The sequence below is a fragment of the Copadichromis virginalis genome, linkage group LG11 (genome assembly GCF_057382275.1).
Source record: "Copadichromis virginalis isolate Kocher_CV1m ecotype Utaka linkage group LG11, C_Virginalis_male_GT1.1, whole genome shotgun sequence".
Lineage (NCBI taxonomy): Eukaryota > Metazoa > Chordata > Actinopteri > Cichliformes > Cichlidae > Copadichromis > Copadichromis virginalis.
This window is the reverse complement of record NC_140628.1, coordinates 499,827-518,517: the sequence shown is the minus strand read 5'-3', so window position 1 is coordinate 518,517 and position 18,691 is coordinate 499,827. Positions and strand designations below refer to the sequence as shown.

At 44.4% G+C, this 18,691-nt stretch overlaps 1 protein-coding gene across 1 annotated transcript; it reads left to right on the top strand.

The window, feature by feature from the left end:
* The first annotated feature begins 266 nt into the window (after positions 1-266).
* On the top strand, positions 267-16,896 carry wdr26a (WD repeat domain 26a). Its single transcript, XM_085472803.1, has 14 exons — positions 267-939; positions 1,893-1,992; positions 2,125-2,181; positions 3,501-3,637; positions 3,920-4,017; positions 5,679-5,835; positions 6,107-6,245; positions 6,360-6,500; positions 8,548-8,667; positions 11,005-11,150; positions 13,077-13,155; positions 13,251-13,380; positions 13,570-13,764; positions 14,679-16,896. Exons 1-14 carry the CDS (start codon positions 641-643, stop codon positions 14,699-14,701), a joined length of 1,821 nt encoding a protein of 606 aa, XP_085328929.1. The 5' UTR covers positions 267-640; the 3' UTR covers positions 14,702-16,896.
* The last annotated feature ends 1,795 nt before the right edge of the window (positions 16,897-18,691 follow it).

The window sequence follows — 18,691 nt, the reverse complement described above, 5'->3', positions numbered from 1 at the left end:
CCACAGAGATTAAACTCCATGTTATGATACTGCACAGCTGCGAGTGTGAATGTGGAAGTTTGTCATAGATTTAAAAAAGACTAATTAAATGATGCACAACTGTGTCTGACTTTATGTGCAATGTGTTCTCTTCAGTGATCCACGCGTGTCAGTAGAGCCCAAATGATCACGTCACCCTTAAAACGAATGCTGGGAGATGTGAAGGTCGCGCCCAGGCGGGGAAACAGCGACGCCTAACGGTGACGCACAGCAAACAAGAAGGACGTGAAGGAATTTCCGCTGACGTCACCGCGTATGGCCATATCAGGGCTGCAGCTGTCCGAGAGCAACAATAACAAGCGCTACTCCGCAGCCTGAGCGCAGCTTTAACGGCGCTGACAGCACCGAATACCGTCGAAATGCTCAAAATGCAGCTTTCGGATTAACTCTGCCGTTTGTTTCTTTGTCCTCCGAGCTGAACTCCGGCTGTCGTTCACGCTGACGCCGCCGAACACAGACTCGGGCGCAGGGGGAGCTTTGCAATTTGCGGCTGCATCTGGGTCAGTGGGCCCGACGTTAACCGCACCAGAGGTTTGCTTATCCCCGTGGACCTGTCAGCTGTTCGTACACGCACCATATCGCCGTTATAAACCGTGGCAACATGGAGGCTAACGGTGGAGGACAGGACCGGGATTCCGAGCTCTCCTGTCGAAACGGTACTCAGAATGGCGAGTCGTCCTCCACCGTGGCCGCTCACTCCAACGGACTTATCTCGGTAACCAACAATGGCAACGCTGTCAGCAACAACAACGGAGTGGCAGCCCAGCCCGCCTCCAACAACAACAACAGCAGCAGCGCGGCGGATGGCGGGTCGGGTGTCAAGAAGAAGAAGCGCCTGTCTCAGTCCGAGGAGGATGTCATCAGGCTCATAGGACAACATCTGAACGATTTAGGTCTCAAGTAAGTGAGCCAGCTCAGGTAGCTAGTGTTGTTATCAGCATAGCCAGCCGCGGTGATGGCAGGTCACCGTGAAGATGCTGAGGATGCATCCTTCCTCACGCGTTTATCTGCAGGTGCAGAGCGATAGAGGAGTAGGCCCGCTCAGGGCAAAGTGTCACATACACGCTAATAAACTGTACCCGACCCACGGTATCCGGACCTGTGTATCACCATACGCTGCAAATCTTATAAGATAAGATAAGATAAGCTTTATTAGTCCCACACGTGGGAAATTTGTTTTGTCACAGCAGGAAGTGGACAGTGCAAAAGTTATGAGGCAAAAATTAGAATACAATAAGAATAAATACAGTACACAACTGTACAGAATAGAATAAAATAAAATACTATATACAGTAGAATAAAATAAAATAAATATACAATAAGATAAAAATAGAATACAAATACAAATACTATATACAACTGAGTAAAAATCCAACGATGACAGAAAGGATTATTGCACTTAGTGTTATTGCATATGTATGGATGTGTGTGCTTGATCAGTTGATTGATTATATGAGGTGTTTTAAGCAAATCTCCAACCATGAGCTGTCAGAATAGGAAGACATCATACTGTGTCCAACGTGATCGCACAACTCAAGGCAATTTAAATCTGAAAATCCTGCACAGATGTCATGCGTGGGGACTTTCCTGGGTTAGAGTGGGTCTTTGATAGCTGGCTACACGTTGTGTTTACGTGTAGTAACAGTAAGGACTCTGTGATAAGTGACACACATCTCTGCATTTTAATGCTTGTTACGTTTTTATATGAAGGATGGACCTTAATCTTATTATAGTCCAGCTTTTTATTTCACCCATGACACAACTTTGCAGTCAGTGTGTTGATCACAGGTGAGTGCTGATGCTTCGCCATGCTCCGTAGTCATAACGTGGATGTTTCTTTTCGCTGTTCATAGCCAGACGGTGGACCTCCTGATGCAGGAGTCTGGCTGCAGACTGGAACACCCCTCTGCCACCAAGTTTCGCAATCACGTCATTGAAGGAGAGTGGGACAAGGTGCAACCAAGTTCTCCGAACTGCATATTAAATCTTTAGGAGGCTGTTACAGTAGTCACCGTAGTAGTAAAGGTTTGAGTGTGAGCTCTTTGCTGGTCTGTTAATGAGTTTGTATTTCTCCTTTTCATACAGGCTGAGAGTGACCTGAATGAGCTGAAGGCACTGATGCATTCTCCTAGTGCTATAGTGGTGAGTGGACCAAACCTCAGACAACATCAGTTCACCATGAAGTCTGCAGTCTGAACACTGAGCCAGAATCAGACTTAGAATAAAGCCTCTTTCCTCGAGCTCAGACTGTACATTGATGGCATATCGTACAGGTACACTTATAAACAGAACTGCGACCATCACACCTTCTATGCTGTTCTAAAGTAAACATGGCTGCCTGCAAGTTTGGCTAGCTAGGTTTGCTTACAGACAGACGAATGGTGCACCGCTAATCTTACCCAAAGCACTTCAGCAATGATCATTGGTTTGTTTGGGGTTTGTTTACTGCATCCACTGAGATTACACAGAGCAGTTTGAGATGAAATGATGAAAGACAGTTTACTGCACTTTTATTTTAGAAGTTCTTCCAAAGGAGTGCTAACTAACCGCTACGTGCAAACTAAACCAAATGAAAAACAAGTGTGACCTTTAACCTTTTAATTTAATAAACAAGAGAAACTAGAAAAACCAATGACCCCTGCTTCAGTGCTGTTTACAAATGGACAAGACCATTAACATTACTGTACACCAAACTCTTAAAGGCACAGATCACAGCAAACCTGACACACTGCTTCACAATATGGCCACTGTAGTGACAGTTAGCCAGCACCCTAATGTCCGAGACCAGGAGCCTCAGACATTAGCCTGGTCGGCTGGACGTCAAGCTGCACATTTTTGACTCTAAACTGTGTTTGCATGTTTTTCAGAGCTCCCACATGTCCACTCATTCTACACCACAGTGATTGAATAACAGATGAACAGCTAAATTACACTATCAGCACTATAAATATCTGTTTGTTTTTACACCATGACTGTAAACAATACCAAAAGAAAAATCTATAAATAAACAGATAAATAAAACATGTCTGTGAATGAACACAAAGCTAGTTTTCTGATCACAGGGCAGTGGTGCAGGTGAGGTTTTACACATTTATTTCTCACAGAGTCGTGCTGACAGATCAGTTACTACATTTCTTTATCGTGTAGCTGAGATCCTTGAAATCGCACTTCTGTTCTTTGTAATCGGATTAAATGTGCAGTTAAACTACTTTAAACAGAACAGTGACGTTCACTCGTCCAGCCCAGATCAAAGTGACTGTATCACACTGACATGATGGACGCAGCATGAACAGCCATTGTTAGTCTGGTTGGTAACTGCATTTTCATCTTGATGTTTAAAGTTCCTTTAAAAGAGCCAGACGTGAGACGTGAAGCTCAGTAGCAACAGATTCGTGTTGTTACATGTCGGCTGATCCGTGGTGATAATTTAAATCCTTGTTTTTGTTTTTGCTCCCCGACAGCGGATGAAGTTCCTACTCCTGCAGCAGAAATATCTGGAATATCTGGAGGACGGGAAGGTGCTGGAGGCCCTGCAGGTCCTCAGAGCCGAACTCACCCCTCTCAAATATAACACGGAGCGCATCCACATCCTGAGCGGGTCAGTTCACAGCACACGAAGAAGCTGAGTGTGGTTCTGAGATGATGATGGAGAAATATAGCGTGCTGGGTATTTGCGTCACAATGATGGATGACAGATGTGTAGTTTGTTAAAAGCACGATGCCTTGAAAACATTTCGAGATACTGGCAGCTGTAAAGATGCTGAGATGCATGAACAATTCAAACAGGAATTAGCCTTACAATAAAACGTCCATCTACGTATGTGCTCCCTGTAAAAGCTGACGTGGGTGTTTCTGATAGTAGCTGGCTTTGTGTTTGTAGGTACCTGATGTGCAGTCATGCAGAGGACCTGCGAGCCAAAGCTGAGTGGGAGGGCAAAGGCACAGCATCGCGCACCAAACTGCTGGACAAACTCCAAAGTGAGTGCAGTGACTCACACGGTCACATGTCAGTGTGTACACTGGCTGACAAGCAAAGGAGTAACTCCTATACGCAGTACCCACTCTGAAATTCTCTTACTGGTTCCCAGTTGACATTAGCATCTATTTCCTGACCAGTTATTATTCGTCCCTGGAAGGAGCCTTTTTTTCCAAATAGCAACATATTCTGGATATAAAATTTCAAATGAGTAATAACGATCTTTGTATGCAGGTGTGATCACAAGTGCTTTGAAAATCACCAAAAAACCCACCTGACATAAATTTGGCTGATCTTACATTAAAGATGCACAACAAGGTGCTTTATATTGTAAGGTAGACCCTACAGTCACATGACCCTATGAGCAGCACTTTGGTGACAGTGGGAAGGAAACTCTGCACGAACGCTGCACTGAGGTCTAGCAGGACAAGCACAGAGATGAGTCCACTGTCAGAGGCCATAAGAAGATCATTTGTAACCTTCACTAAAGCTGTTTCTGTGCTGTGATGAGCTCTGAAACCTGACTGAAACTCTTCAAATAAACCATTCCACTGCAGATGATCTGTTAGCTGTTTGACAACTACTCTTTCAAGGATGTTTGATATAAAGGAAGGTTGGAGATTGGCCTATAATTAGCTAAGACTGCTGGGTCTAGAGATGCTTTTTGAGTAAAGGTTTAACTACAGCCAGCTTGAAGGCCTGTGGTACATAGCCGATTATTAGAGATAGGTTGATCATATTTAAGATCGAAGAATTAATTAATGGCAGGACTTCTTTGAGCAGTTTTGTAGGAATGGGGTCTAAAAGACACGTTGATGGTTTGGAGGAAGTAATTATTATAATAATAATAATGGATTGGATTTATATAGCGCTTTTCAAGGCACCCAAAGCGCTTTACAATGCCACTATTCATTCACTCTCACATTCACACACTGGTGAAGTTATTGAAGTTAACTCAGAAAGATCAATTGGAGAAAAAGAGTCTAACTTAACATCAATGGTACTAAGAGTAGCTGTAGATAATATTACATCTGTGGGATGATTACTGGTAATTTTTTCTCTAATGATAAAAATGTTATTTGTGAAGAAGTTCATGAAGTCATTACTAGTTAACGTTAAAGGGATGGTTGGCTCAACAGAGCTCTGACTGTTTGTCAGCCTGGCTACAGAGCTGAAGAGAAACCTGGGGTTGTTCTTATTTTCTTCAATCAGTGATGAATAGTAAGATGTTCTGGCTTTGCGGAGGGCTTTCTTATAAAGCAGCAAACTATTTCTCCAGGCTAAATGATGATCGTCTAGATTTGTGACACGCCATTTCCTCTCCAGATTACGAGTCATCTGCTTTAGGCTACGTGTTTGAGAATTATACCACGGAGTCAGGTACTTCTGATTAGAGACCTTAGTTTTCACAGGAGCTACAGTATCCAGAGTCGTACGTAGTGAGGAGGTGAAATTATTAACAAGATAATCGACCTCTGTTGGGGTAGCGTTCAGATAGCTGCTCTGCTCTGTGTTGGTACAGGGCACTGAAGATGATCTATGCTCTAAATTAATTGTGTGTGTGTGTGTGTGTGTGTGTGTGTGTGTGTGTGTGTGTGTGTGTGTGTGTGTGTGTGTGTGTGTGTGTGTGTGTGTGTGTGTGTGTGTGTGTGTGTGTGTACAGCTTACCTGCCTCCGTCAGTGATGCTGCCTCCCCGTCGTCTGCAGACTCTCTTGAAGCAGGCTGTGGAGCTCCAGAGGGAGCGCTGCCTCTACCACAACACCAAACTGGACAGTGGTCTGGACTCTGTGTCTCTGCTGCTGGACCACTCCTGCAGCCGGTCAGTAAACACACACGCTGTTAAATACTGAGCTCCACATCAACTGATTGTGCTTCTTTCTGCTGCCCTGCAGGAGGAAACATTTAGTTTAGTGAACAGTCGGTAATCTAGACGATAAGAATGTCATCTGTATGTTTCCTTTATGCACAAGTCTGAGGCATGTTGGGCAAACCTGTGTGTCTGCTCATGTTTCTGATTTGTGTGTGTGTGTGTGTGTGTGTGTGTGTGTGTGTGTGTGTGTGTGTGTGTGTGTGTGTGTGTGTGTGTAAAGGAAACAGTTCCCCTGCTACACACAGCAGATTCTCACAGAACACTGCAATGAAGTCTGGTTCTGCAAGTTCTCCAACGATGGCACAAAACTGGCAACTGGCTCCAAAGACACCACAGTCATTGTGTGGCAAGTCGACATGGTAACCAGTCATTTGCTTATCAAGAGTTACACTTCAGAATAGCAACAATCAGTCAGTGAGTTATTACAACGGCTGTAGTAACTGGAACATGGATGTTTGTGTGTTGGGTCACAGGACATCCAGCAGCTGAAGTTGATGAAGACTCTTGAAGGTCATGCTTATGGTGTTTCCTACCTGGCATGGAGCCCTGATGATGCTTATCTGATAGCCTGCGGCCCTGACGACTGCTCCGAGCTGTGGCTGTGGAATGTGCAGGTATGGAAAGGAAGTACTGTCCATATAGCAAGGAGATGAGCATGTCCAGGAGGATGGCGAGGGCCTTTCTTTGGTCGGTCTGTTTTCACCGTGTGGGTTTACTCTGCGATTCCTCCAGCGTTCCAAACATGCTCAGCAGTGGTAGGCTCCATTCTCCCCCTGATCCTAAGGTGGATAAGTGGCCAAGGGGGAGCATGAATGGCTCAAAGCATTAACCAGCTGGGTCTCTGTGGTAGAGTGGCCAGATGGAAACCACTCCCCTGTAAATCTGGAGTTTGCTAAAAGTCACCTGAAGGACTCTCAGACCACGAGAAACAAAATTCTTTGGTCTGATGAAACACAGACTGAACTCTTTGAGCTGAATGAGTCACGTCTGAGGGAAACCAAGTGTTGCTCACCCGGCCAATCCCCCTGCAGTGAAGCATGGCAGTAGCACTGTCACGCTGTGGGGACACTTTCTGTGAGACTCGACTGGTCAGGGGAGAGGCAAAGATCAGTGCACCGGTGTGCAGAGACGTCCTTGATAATAAGCTCTGGACCTCGGACCGAGACAGTGACCCTAAGACGCCAGACTGAACATCTCTGGAGAGAGATCTGAAAATGGCCGTGCACTGACGCTCGCCATTAACCTGATGAAGTTTGAGGTTCTGCAAAGAAGACAGGCTGAGACCACCAAACATAGGTGTGCCAAGCTTATAGCATCATGTTCAATAAGACTGTATTAGCTGGGAAACAAAATATTGAGCAAAAGCTCTAAAATACATCTTACCTTTATTATTTGTAAAGAAATCATACTGCGTTCATGTGTTCCCTATCTTCTCCTGGACAAGGGTTAATGAAAGTTTGTCCAGGACACTGTGAGTGCCAACGTCTTTATGGCTTAGTACAGCGCTCTCCAACCTTTGTTGTGCCACCGACCGGTTTATGCCCGACAATATTTTCACGGACCGGCCGTTAAGGTGTCGCGGATAAATACAACAAAATAAAACCAGTACTGGTACCGAAAAAAAGAAGATTTATTCATAACACACGTGAAAAGACCCAGGAACACCGAGTAAACGATAAAACGATAACAAAATAACGCTGAAAACCGATAAAAACCCTGAAAACCAGACATTTCACAGCTGAGCCTCAGCTCTCGCGCCCCGGTACCAAACGACTCACGGACCGGTCCGAGGCCCCCCATCATTGTGACTCGAGTACAAATCTCATACTTGGAAATATTTGTACATCTGACAATTCAGGTGAGCGCTGAATAGCGACGTTCCAACTGTGTTCAGCGTGTGCACAGTCTGTGTTCATGTAGCAGCAGTACGATGAGTGCAGCTGATCAGATCAAAGCTTGCATGCAGCAGTGTGGACACGAAGATGAAGATTGGGTTTGAGCATCGTCATCGCATCATGACATAATTGATGAAGCAACCTGCTGAATAATGAGTCCAGCTTTTCGATAGTTTGACCTCCCATAAAAGTGCTGCGCAGCAACCAGTGCAGGGAACATGAGCTCAGCTCTTTAAATCTGTTAATGATGTTGTATCTGAAGCTGAAGAAACCCTGAGTCCTTCTGGGTTTTTATGTTCAGAGATCACGCTCTCGCTGTAAAACGGTTTCCTCGTGCAGTCCATCTGAGCGCAGCTGTTGCCAGTTTACCGAGCTACCTGGAATATTTCTGCTCTAAAGGGTTAAAGATGATGAGAGTCTCAACATCAATAAATTGCCTGCACTTGTGAACAGTGCTCCAAGCTGACTGTGCACAGTGGATTTGTTAGAGTCGCTGCCTACAAGAAACCTGGCTGACATGAGAGATGCGTTTATGCACCGAAGAGCTGGAGAGCGAGTGAGAGTTGGCTGGGTTGTTAACTGATTATCAGTGCGTCCTGAAACGAGTCCTGCTCCACACCAGCTGCTTTGTTCGTGTGAAACTGGACCTGCAGACGTTCCTTTTCAATGTGACCTTTTCATAGACCAATCAGAGAAAACTGATCTCTGTGTGTTTAGTATGTTTGGTGTCTGATCTGTTCTGTGTGCTCTGGGCTCTACTGTACAGACGGGGGAGTTGCGAACAAAGATGAGTCAGTCCCACGAGGATAGCCTAACCAGCGTGGCCTGGAACCCAGATGGCAAACGCTTTGTCACCGGCGGCCAGAGGGGCCAGTTCTACCAGTGTGTGAGTATCCTCGCTGCATGGGCACTGTGTCCACAGGCTCCAACACAGCCTTACAGGCAGGAAACATTGTCTCCATGTCGTAGGAGAACAGCCAGACTGATTCAAACATGTGGAAAAACCAAGACAGGAAGCTTCTCTGAATGCACATCACACGGAGCCTTTCTTTCCTTAGAAGGGACGCTGCAGTTTAACATGGTGGAAAACATGAAGCTGATGCAACGCTTATAGCTGTTGCTAATTTTCAACCACTGTCTCTTGTTGGGCTACAATCACACATCAGACGTTTTAGAATAAAACATACATTTTCATCCAAAATACATCATAAATACAACTACAAGTAATAGATGATAACTTTAAAAAGACAACAAACAAAAAACAAACAAACAACAACATTAATTAAAAGGAAGACAGCTCTGATTTCCCTTTAACCAAACTTTGACCTTTAACCTCCTAGGACCTGGCGTCCACATATGTGGACATCACATGTTGGGTTATTTAGACCAAAATACTCAATTGTGCTCTACAAGGGCCTGATATCCACTTACGAGGACATTATCCTGCTACTGTCCTATTGAAAGTTTAAACAAATATCCTCATTTGTGGCTCTGATTTTTCTTAGAAACAAAAATAAGGTAAAAAAAATCTGTTAATTCTTTGTTTTTACATTCATCAGGTCCCAATCAGCCCGAATATCAAAGAGAAATTAAAAATGCTGCTGTGGAAGAGTTCAGGTCTCAGGAGGTTAAAGTAAAGAGACTGATGTCAGTTGGAAGTCTGTTCCAACACAAGCTTATTAACACAATTCAATTTCAGTCCAATTCAACTTTATTTACACAGCACCAAATCACAACAAGTCGCCTCAAGGCGCTTTATATTGTAAGGTCGACCCCACAATAATACATACAGAGAAAACCCCAACAATCATATGAGCCCCTATGAGCAGCACTTTGGCGACAGTGGGAAGGAAAAACTCCCTTTTAACAGGAAGAAACCTCCAGCAGAACCAGGCTCAGGGAGGGGCGGGGCCATCTGCTGTGATTGGTTGGGGTGAGAGAAGGAAGACAGGATAAAGACATGCTGTGGAAGAGAGACAGAGGTTAATAACATGATTCAATGCAGAGAGGTCTGTTAACACATAGTGAGTGAGAAAGGTGACTGGAAAGGAAAAACTCAATGCATCATGGGAATCCCCCGGCAGCCTATGTCTGTTGCAGCAACACACGTACAGCTACAGAGGGCGGAGCCTTACAAACACTAGACATAATGTAAACTATGAATTCTTGGAAAATCTGGTGTTTTAATGGTGTGGCCAGTTTTTATATAAATGATGTATGTTACAAACCACACATGTTTTTTGCAGTGAGACATCACTGACATCATTGTCCTGATACGCACAGATCATATGTAGTGAGCTGAGAACAAGACTTCACAAGACATCATTAGAATAAAGTGTAACTTAAAAATATGCCGACGAGTCAGAGCATGTCTGTTTAGTTTGTATACGTCTGCTGCGTTCATGAAAACATCCGTCTCGTTATCGTTGTCGCTGTGAGAGCTCAGACTCTCCTCTTATTGAAGGTTTCAAGAACAACAACAAAAACAAACTGCATGTCAAACAGGAAAGCTTTAAATTTATTGAATTCATGTAGTAGCCTGAACCATTTTTTATAGTCATCTAATGTCCTAATGTTTAAAACAGCCTCGTACAGCTGGAGAGCACTTTAAGAAGGACAGTATGTGACAGTCTGGCCTCTTGTACAAACATAGACCTGATGACTCAAGACTTTTGCACAAACTAAGAGTTTAAAGAAATCGAATCCTGAAGTCTGAACTGTCTGTTATTCAGCACCGTCCTGCGACCACGTCTCACATCATCATCAGTGGTTGTCATGTTGTTGTGATTTACTGTCCTCACAGTTTCTCAGCGTGATGACAGAATCGTTTCAGTGTAAAGAAACTGCACCTGTCTGTCTGCAGTTATCGTTTTCTCCACATTGCTACAGTCCACAGGTAGCATCCATCCCACTGCAAACCCTCCAGGAGCTGCACATTCTAGTTTTTATTATTATTGAAAAGGGACCACAAATTAAAAACATCCAACGAATCTGGGTGAGCGCTTGTGTCTCAGCTCATTGCTAAATATTTAGTGCAAAACCTCAGAAATATTTTTTAGCATTTTGCTGAATCTGTGATGCTCAAAATTAATTCAGTGTTAAAGTGAAAAGAAGGTTGCACCTGGTCCCACATAAAACTGTCCGGTGAGTGTTTCTGGACTGATAACAATCATTTCCAGGCTGACGTCCTCCTGCTTTTGCTTTGTTTCTGGTGAACTCCCAGGACTTGGATGGAAACCTCCTGGACTCCTGGGAGGGAGTTCGGGTGCAGTGCCTGTGGTGTCTCAGTGACGGCCGCACAGTCCTCGCATCTGACACCCACCAACGCATCCGAGGATACAATTTTGAGGACCTGACAGACAGAAACATGTACGTCATCAGAGTAACTGAAGTACTAATTAGTCATTACTTTAATAGTAAATGTATCTGTTCTGTCTTTCTGGAGACGTCTCTGCAACTGTTTTAAGGATCTGAGAAACTACTGAACACTTCAGTCCCAAAACACTGGTTGTAGAGATGTTTGCTGTCTACATTCTGGAATACATCGATCTATTGGATCAGTTCACAAACGAGCAAGAGCAGAATGTCCTGTATGAGATGAGATTTAACAGCCACAGATATTCACTGCAAGTGTCTTAATGAATGTCAATAACGTCTCGTGATGAACTCAGCCAACAAAGGTCATGTTTGGCCTTATATCTGTGCGTCCATCAGTAGGTGTGTCAGCTGATACGTTTCTTACCAGTACCAGGTCCTCCTAAGAAGGACTCGGTCACTCCACACCTGATTAATTTGAAAGAAATGTGGAAATATTTTGCCAAGCAACCAAATATGATCAAACTTGGAGTTATTCACTACTTTGTTACACTTGTTACACTGTCACACTTAGATGTGTCAGTTCATCAAACTACTTTAAGTATTAGACAATGTTAACCTTAAATAATCTTAATAAATAAGAAGAAATACTGAGTCCATCTTAGGAATCCCCAGCAGCCTAGACCTATTGCAGCATAACTAAGGGAGGATTCAGGGTCACCTGCTCCAGCCCTAACTATATGCTTTAGCAAAAAGGAAAGTTTGAAGCCTAATCTTGAAAGTAGAGATAGTGTCTGTCTCCTGAATCCAAACTGGAAGCTGGTTCCACAGAAGAGGGGCCTGAAAACTGAAGGCTCTGCCTCCCATTCTACTTTTAAATACTCTAGGAACAACAAGTAGGCCTGCAGAGCGAGAGCGAAGTGCTCTAATAGGGTGATATGGTACTACAAGGTCATTAAGATAAGATGGGGCCTGATTATTTAAGACCTTGTATGTGAGGAGCAGGATTTTGAATTCTGGATTTAACAGGAAGCCAAAACAGGAGAAATCTGCTCTCTCTTTCTAGTCCCTGTCAGGACTCTTGCTGCAGCATTTTGGATCAGCTGAAGGCTTTTCAGTGAGTTTTTAGGACTTCCTGATAATAATGAATTGCAGTCGTCCAGCCTGGAAGTAATAAATGCATGAACTAGTTTTTCAGCGTCACTCTGAGACAGGATATTTCTAACTTTAGAGATGTTGCACAAATGGAAGAAAGCAGTCTTACATATTTGTTTAATATGTGCGTTGAAGGACATGTCCTGGTCAAAAATGACTCCAAGGTTCCTCACAGTGTTACTGGAGGCCAAGGTAATGCCATCCAGAGTAAGAATCTGCTTAGATACCATATTTCTAAGCTTTTCAGGGCCGAGTACAATAACCTCAGTTTGATCTGAATTAAGAAGCAGAAAGTTAGCGGCCATCCAGGTCTTTATGTCTTTAAGACATTCCTGCAGTTTAACTCATTGGTGTGTGTTATCTGGCTTCATGCACAGATAGAGCTGGGTGTCATCAGCATAGCAGTGTAAATGTATGCTATGTCTTCTAATGATGCTGCCTAAGGGAAGCATGTATAATGTAAACAGAATTGGTCCTAGCACTGAACCCTGTGGAACTCCATAATTAACCTCAGTGTGTGAAGAGGACTCTCCATTTACATGCACAAACTGGACATTTCCAACCACTGTAGTGTAGCACCTTTAAATCATTATCTCTGTAATAAAATTTGTGGTCATCAGTATTGAACATGTTCACCTAACATGTGAAAGTTGGACTTATTAACTTCTGGTTGAAGACTGGATGGTGTCACAAATTAGCATCAGGATGGGCCGTAAAAACGCTGCCACATGCTGAGCCGTCTCCTGTGGTGATCAGTGAATTAGGGAGGAGCAGTCAGAAGCCTCATTTCTAAAATAAACATGTTTGTGTATGTTGTCCTTCCAGAGTGCAGGAGGACCATCCCATTATGTCTTTCACTGTTTCCAAAAATGGAAGGTTAGCTCTGCTCAATGTTGCTACTCAGGTGAGCTCCTGATTACTTCCTGACATTTTGTTTCTTTCATCAGCTGCTTCACATCAGCTTTGTCTTGATTGTTGAAATGTGCCTCTTATTTGCAGGGAGTGCACCTTTGGGACCTGCAGGACCGGGTGCTGGTGAGGAAGTACCAAGGTGTCACCCAGGGTTTTTACACCATCCATTCCTGCTTCGGGGGGCACAATGAAGACTTCATTGCCAGTGGTAGTGAAGGTAAGACCAAAGCATGTTTAGTTCTAAGGAAGAAGAAAGCAAAAAGTGTCCTCCACAAATGTTGCTCTGTAAAGAGACATTCATACAAATATTGAACCCAAACGTTGTTCTTGATGCTAAAAGGAGGTTTTGTGCTGGTCATTAGTGTGATCCAACAAACTGCTGACGAGCTCGTCTCTCTCTTGTCAGACCACAAAGTTTACATCTGGCACCGGCGCAGTGAGCTGCCCATCGCAGAGCTGACCGGTCACACACGCACAGTCAACTGTGTGAGCTGGAACCCCGTGGTGCCCGGTCTGCTGGCCAGCGCCTCAGACGATGGAACCATCCGAATCTGGGGACCTGCGCCCTTCCTGGATGTCCAGGATGCAGAGGGACTGAATGGTATGAAAGTGAAACGATTTTGAAAGGCTAAAGGTAAAGTTCAGTCTCCACCAGAAAAGAAAGAAATTAAATTCTGGTAAAATAAAGTTGATAAACTGTCCTTCTGTGGAAAATCAGTGATTGGCCCACAGCTGAAAGTCAGATCAGATCTGTTCCAATCAAAGGCCAAGTTTGAGCATCAGTGTTGTACTTTTATTCATTTGTATTCTTTAATGTCTGTGGTCAGGTACATTTGTCACATTTGAGATTAAAGCAAAAAAAAAATCAAAATATTTAAATAAGAATTTTGAACAAAGATTTCTTTCTCCTCTCTCAAGGAGAACATGGGGCTTACAGGAACTGCATGTTGGTGTGGAAACTCTGGCTTTATTTATCATTAGTGAGGCAGTGAGCTGTGCTCCACACAGCAGCTCAGAGTCAGCAGATGTAGATGATGCAGGCGGTTCTGGAGTGAGCCGATCTGGGTGAGGGCACTCGCCCAGGTGTCTTCCTGCTCGCGCTGATACCTGAGTGACCTTGCAGGTCGGACCTTATCAGTCATACCTGTTACCAGCTGCCCTCTCGATCGTGGCTCTTGCTAATCTGGGTTGGTTTAAAGGCCTGTGCGATGGTACTCAGAAAGGCCAGAGCCTATTAGACTAATATGGGTTAATACTCAGAACATAATGTAATATAATTACATTAATATGTGTTTCTAGTCTTCTTGCCTAATGAAAGCACTTGTACAGGACTTTAATCTGTACCAGTTTAGCCCTTTATCTAGCTCACATACATGACCAGTAACTAACATTCTCAGGCGCTGTGAGGAGCTGTTGGTCAAGTGTTTGCTTGGTCAAAGTGACGCCCAGCAGCCTGTAATCACTGACGACGATGATGATGATGATGATGAGTAACGTGTGTTTCTTATCCTGCAGAGTGTTGCAGCATGGACAGCTGATGATCTGCCGCTAACACCCTGAAAGCATTGAGACTCTGTAGACACTTGAATGCATAAAGTGGGGACGTTTTTTAATTGGACAGCTGCATCTTGAAGGCGTGGCCTGTAGTGGGGCGCGCCTGGACGTCACAACACGAGCTGTCGAACTCGAGGCCGGGCTCCAGGACATCTGACCCACCTTCTCCTCCAATGTGGACCCGTTCCCTAGAACCACACAGGACCACCAGCCTCCTGCTTTATTATAAAGTCCATTATTTATTCCTGAGTAGTTCACTGAGTAGTGCTAGGCGCCCGGTGGAGGCTTCGTCTCTGAGCTTCTCACATGAAGAAACTCTGACCCGTCGCTGAACCTTTTCTGAGACTCTAGCCGGAGCGATGGTTGGTGGAAGTGAGACCCACTCGAAGAGAATCTTTTAACTGCTATAGTCTGTTTTTGGTTTTGTTCCTTACTTTTAAATGTGGAGTTTCATGGCTTGGCTCCGTTGTGCTTTCCTGCTTAAACCCAGAGACAGAATCGTGTCCCAGGAGCATGTTGCATAGGAATCTGCATAACTCGTGTTTTACACTCGCAGTGTTCAAGTGTGTCAAGTGCTTTGCTGTTTGTGAGGGCGTACAGCAGCTGATGTGTACAGCTGTGTCATCATACGTGGATTATGGGATGTTGTTTCCTCTGTTCAAGTGTGGAGTTTCCTTTAATTCATGTTTTCACTCTTTGCTCTTTGATTGTGTTTCAGCCTGTTTCCTTCCTCTGTACAAACAACAGTCATGTTGTGTGTCTGTGTGTGTCTATCTGTTTCATCGTTTGTCATCTTTATCGATGCTGTTGGTTCTGAGTGGAGGTGTAGCATAGAGACAGTCTGATTTCTGACAGATGTGTTTACATGAACACAATCGTCTAACAAACCCAGGCTGACTAAACTAAAACTGCTGGCACGTCGTTTTTGAACACACTGATTGCCGTGACCACCCGCAGGCTCGTTTCCTTGAACTGTTAGTGAGATCTGGGTTGTGCATCTCAGTTTGTTTTGGTCCATTGAGAGAATGTTTGTAGTAGAAAACAACTTTCCTGACTTCCTTCATTTACGAGTGGCTGTAGGTCAGGAGGTAGAGCCGGCTCGATGGTTCGAACCCTGGCTCCCCCAGTCTGCAAGCCAAACATCCTTGGGCGGGATACTAAACCCAGACTTCTCTCCTCTGATGCATTTAGATAGAAAGCACTTGAAGTATGGTGAATGTGTATAAAGCACTATATAAGAGTCAGTCCATTTATCATGGTGGACTGATGACTCAGAGGGTTTTTGAAGTTTGTAGCTGTGCACATCTACGTAAAGGCTCCTGTGACAATGACGTCGGTTTGATTCGAAGCAGCTCGAGGGTCACCTCCTCCCTCCAGTGTTTGTGGGATTACTCAGTGCGACCAGTAAAGACAGACACATAAAAACAGAACATCTCTTTGTTATTAATTCAGTTCATCGTCTACTCTGGAATCTCACGCGAAGCCGCTGCATCTCTGCAGCTTAAAGGAATCTTTATTACTCCAAAAAGATTTGGGATCCACGTCATTTTGTAAATTACATTTTCTTAAGATAAAAAAGAAAACATTATCCTTAATGTTCGACACATCAGTAGGAAGCGAACAAAATGACAGAGCGTGTGACTTAATCTGAGTTTCCAATTGTTTCCTGTCTTGGGTCAAAGAGCCGTCTTCCTCCATGTGTGGTACACAGTTGTGTTATTCTGATATTTGTGTTTCGGGGTTTCGGTGCTTCTGGCTGAAATGAACAAACAACTGAAATTTGAATAATGCAGATCAGTTTTTATCCAAACAGCTTTTATACTCTCTGTAAGTCTATTCAGATTCTTTCCAGTTGTGAGCAACAGCTGGAAGACGGTGGGAACCCTGTTGTCTGTATCCATCAGCAGCTTCGCTCCTCCATCGCACACACAGACACACACAGTGCACAACAGCATCTCTCCCACAGCCCACACGTGGTGTTTGAGTTTCTGCTTCTGTGATCATTTCAGGCTTCTCTTCTTCAGTCAAGAAGCCAAAGTAGTAACTGTGTTTGCTTGCAGGCAGTTTTTGCCTGGAATTCAGTTTTAATGTGTTATTGCAAAAAGTGATTGTACTATTCAGTCTAGTTCTAGAATTATGTGTCCAGATTTTAAATAAAGCATTCGGGGTTTTAAAAAAAGGTTTTACGTGCAGCCTCCTTTGCATCGTTGTTCACAGAGTTTGTAATTAGGAAACGAGCGATCGATGAAGTTTCAAGTGTTATTGTCATTTACCTGTAAAGGTGCAGAATGTCAGCTGTTCCTGATGGTTTGTGGGTAGAAACTGTCTCTGTGTCTGGATGCTCCTGAACCGCCACAGCAGCAGTGTGAAGAGGCTGTGGCTGGGATCAAACAGCCTCGTGCAGCGCTGTCTGCAGAGAACAGTCCCGGTGATGCGCTGTGCTGATCTCACCACCCTCTGCAGAGCTTTGCAGCGTTACAGCCGCCGTACCAGCCAGTCAGAATACTTGCAATGGTGCATCTGTAGAAGTTGGTAAGTCTTCTGGGGTTCATGCCGAATCTTCTCAGGCGCCGCAGAAAGAAGAGCTGCTGTCTTGTTGCTTTTGTGATCACACCAACATGGTGTGACCAGCTCAGGTCAGGAAAAGAAACAAACTCTGCTGTCAGTGATTTCAAGTACTGCACAATTTTCAAACAAACAATACTTGCACTTCTTACATCGTACGTACCCTGTGCTTTCTGGGGTATGGGCCATACGTGGAGTGACTTAAAAATAGCTCACTTAAATGAAAGAGCAGAAAACGTGCATCCTTAGCTACCAGGCAGGAGCAAAAGAGCCAGACCACAGAGGAAGTTCACAGATGTACTGAAGGACAAGAGGATGCAGGTGGGTGGGATGAAGGTGGCTCCTAAAGGGAGCAGTTGAAAGTAGAAGGGAAAAAAGTACACTATGAATCCACATTTATTTTGATTACAGTTTTATTGGTTTTGCCTTCAATACAGTGGAGCACAATATCCATATGTGGTTTGGCACTGTGCAGGCATTCATGGCACAGCGGTCCCACCTACCTGAGAAAATACTTTTTGTCAGCCTGTTTTACATCTTCGGTTTTAGCCTCACTGCACTGGGTCCCTTCATTTTATTATTCTCTGTTTTTCAGTCTTCAAATCGTCTCCGAGCTCCTACATTTACACTCCCAGCCGCTCCGAACAGCTGACGTGCTGAGGACGCAGCTCAGAGGAGACAGAGACAAACATCTTCAACGAGCATTTTTAAGTCACTTCTTAAAACTCTTTTCAGTGGCGAATATATTTTTATTTTTTAAAGATCCTTGCTGCCCGCAGCCATACACTCGTCAAAGGACCTTTGACCTCTAAGTTTAATTCATTTTATTTACACAGCGCCAGATCACAACAACAGTCACCTGAAGGTGCTTTATATTGTAAGGTCGACCCTACTATAACAGATACAGAGAACAACCCAACAATCATATGACCCCCTATGAACAAGCACTTTGGCGACAGTGGGAAGGAAAAACTCCCTTTTAACAGGAAGAAAGCTCCAGCAGAACCAGGCTCAGGGAGGGGCGGGGCCATCTGCTGTGATTGTTGTTGTTGCTGATAAAATTGAAGGTCAGATAGCAGCGAAGGGATAAAAGGGGCCACTGCAGCAGCCCCGCCCACCAGGTGATATGCCAGCAAGGCAAATATAATAGCCCTGCCCACAGTGACCTACGCCACCGCACCTCTCCATCAAGACTCTGCATGCGTGATATGTTATATGAGGGAGGTAGAGAACTAACCCTGGAAAGAGAGCCAGGAAGCAACTAGCTCAGCAGGCACCACACTCCACCACAAGGGGTGTGGGGCCCACCACACCATCACTCTGGAGCACCACGGAGTCCAGAGCAGCACAGAGAGTAGACTAGAGTCACAAGTCTCAACCGCACACTGTGTCACAACAGCAGACAGCCA

Coding starts and splice junctions, on each gene's coding strand:
- wdr26a (XM_085472803.1), top strand. CDS start 641: ATGGAGGCTAACGGTGGAGGACAGGACCGGGATTCCGAGCTCTCCTGT. Junction 1,993..2,124: donor TTGAAGGAGAGTGGGACAAG/GTGCAACCAAGT, acceptor CTTTTCATACAG/GCTGAGAGTGACCTGAATGA. Junction 3,638..3,919: donor CGCATCCACATCCTGAGCGG/GTCAGTTCACAG, acceptor TTGTGTTTGTAG/GTACCTGATGTGCAGTCATG.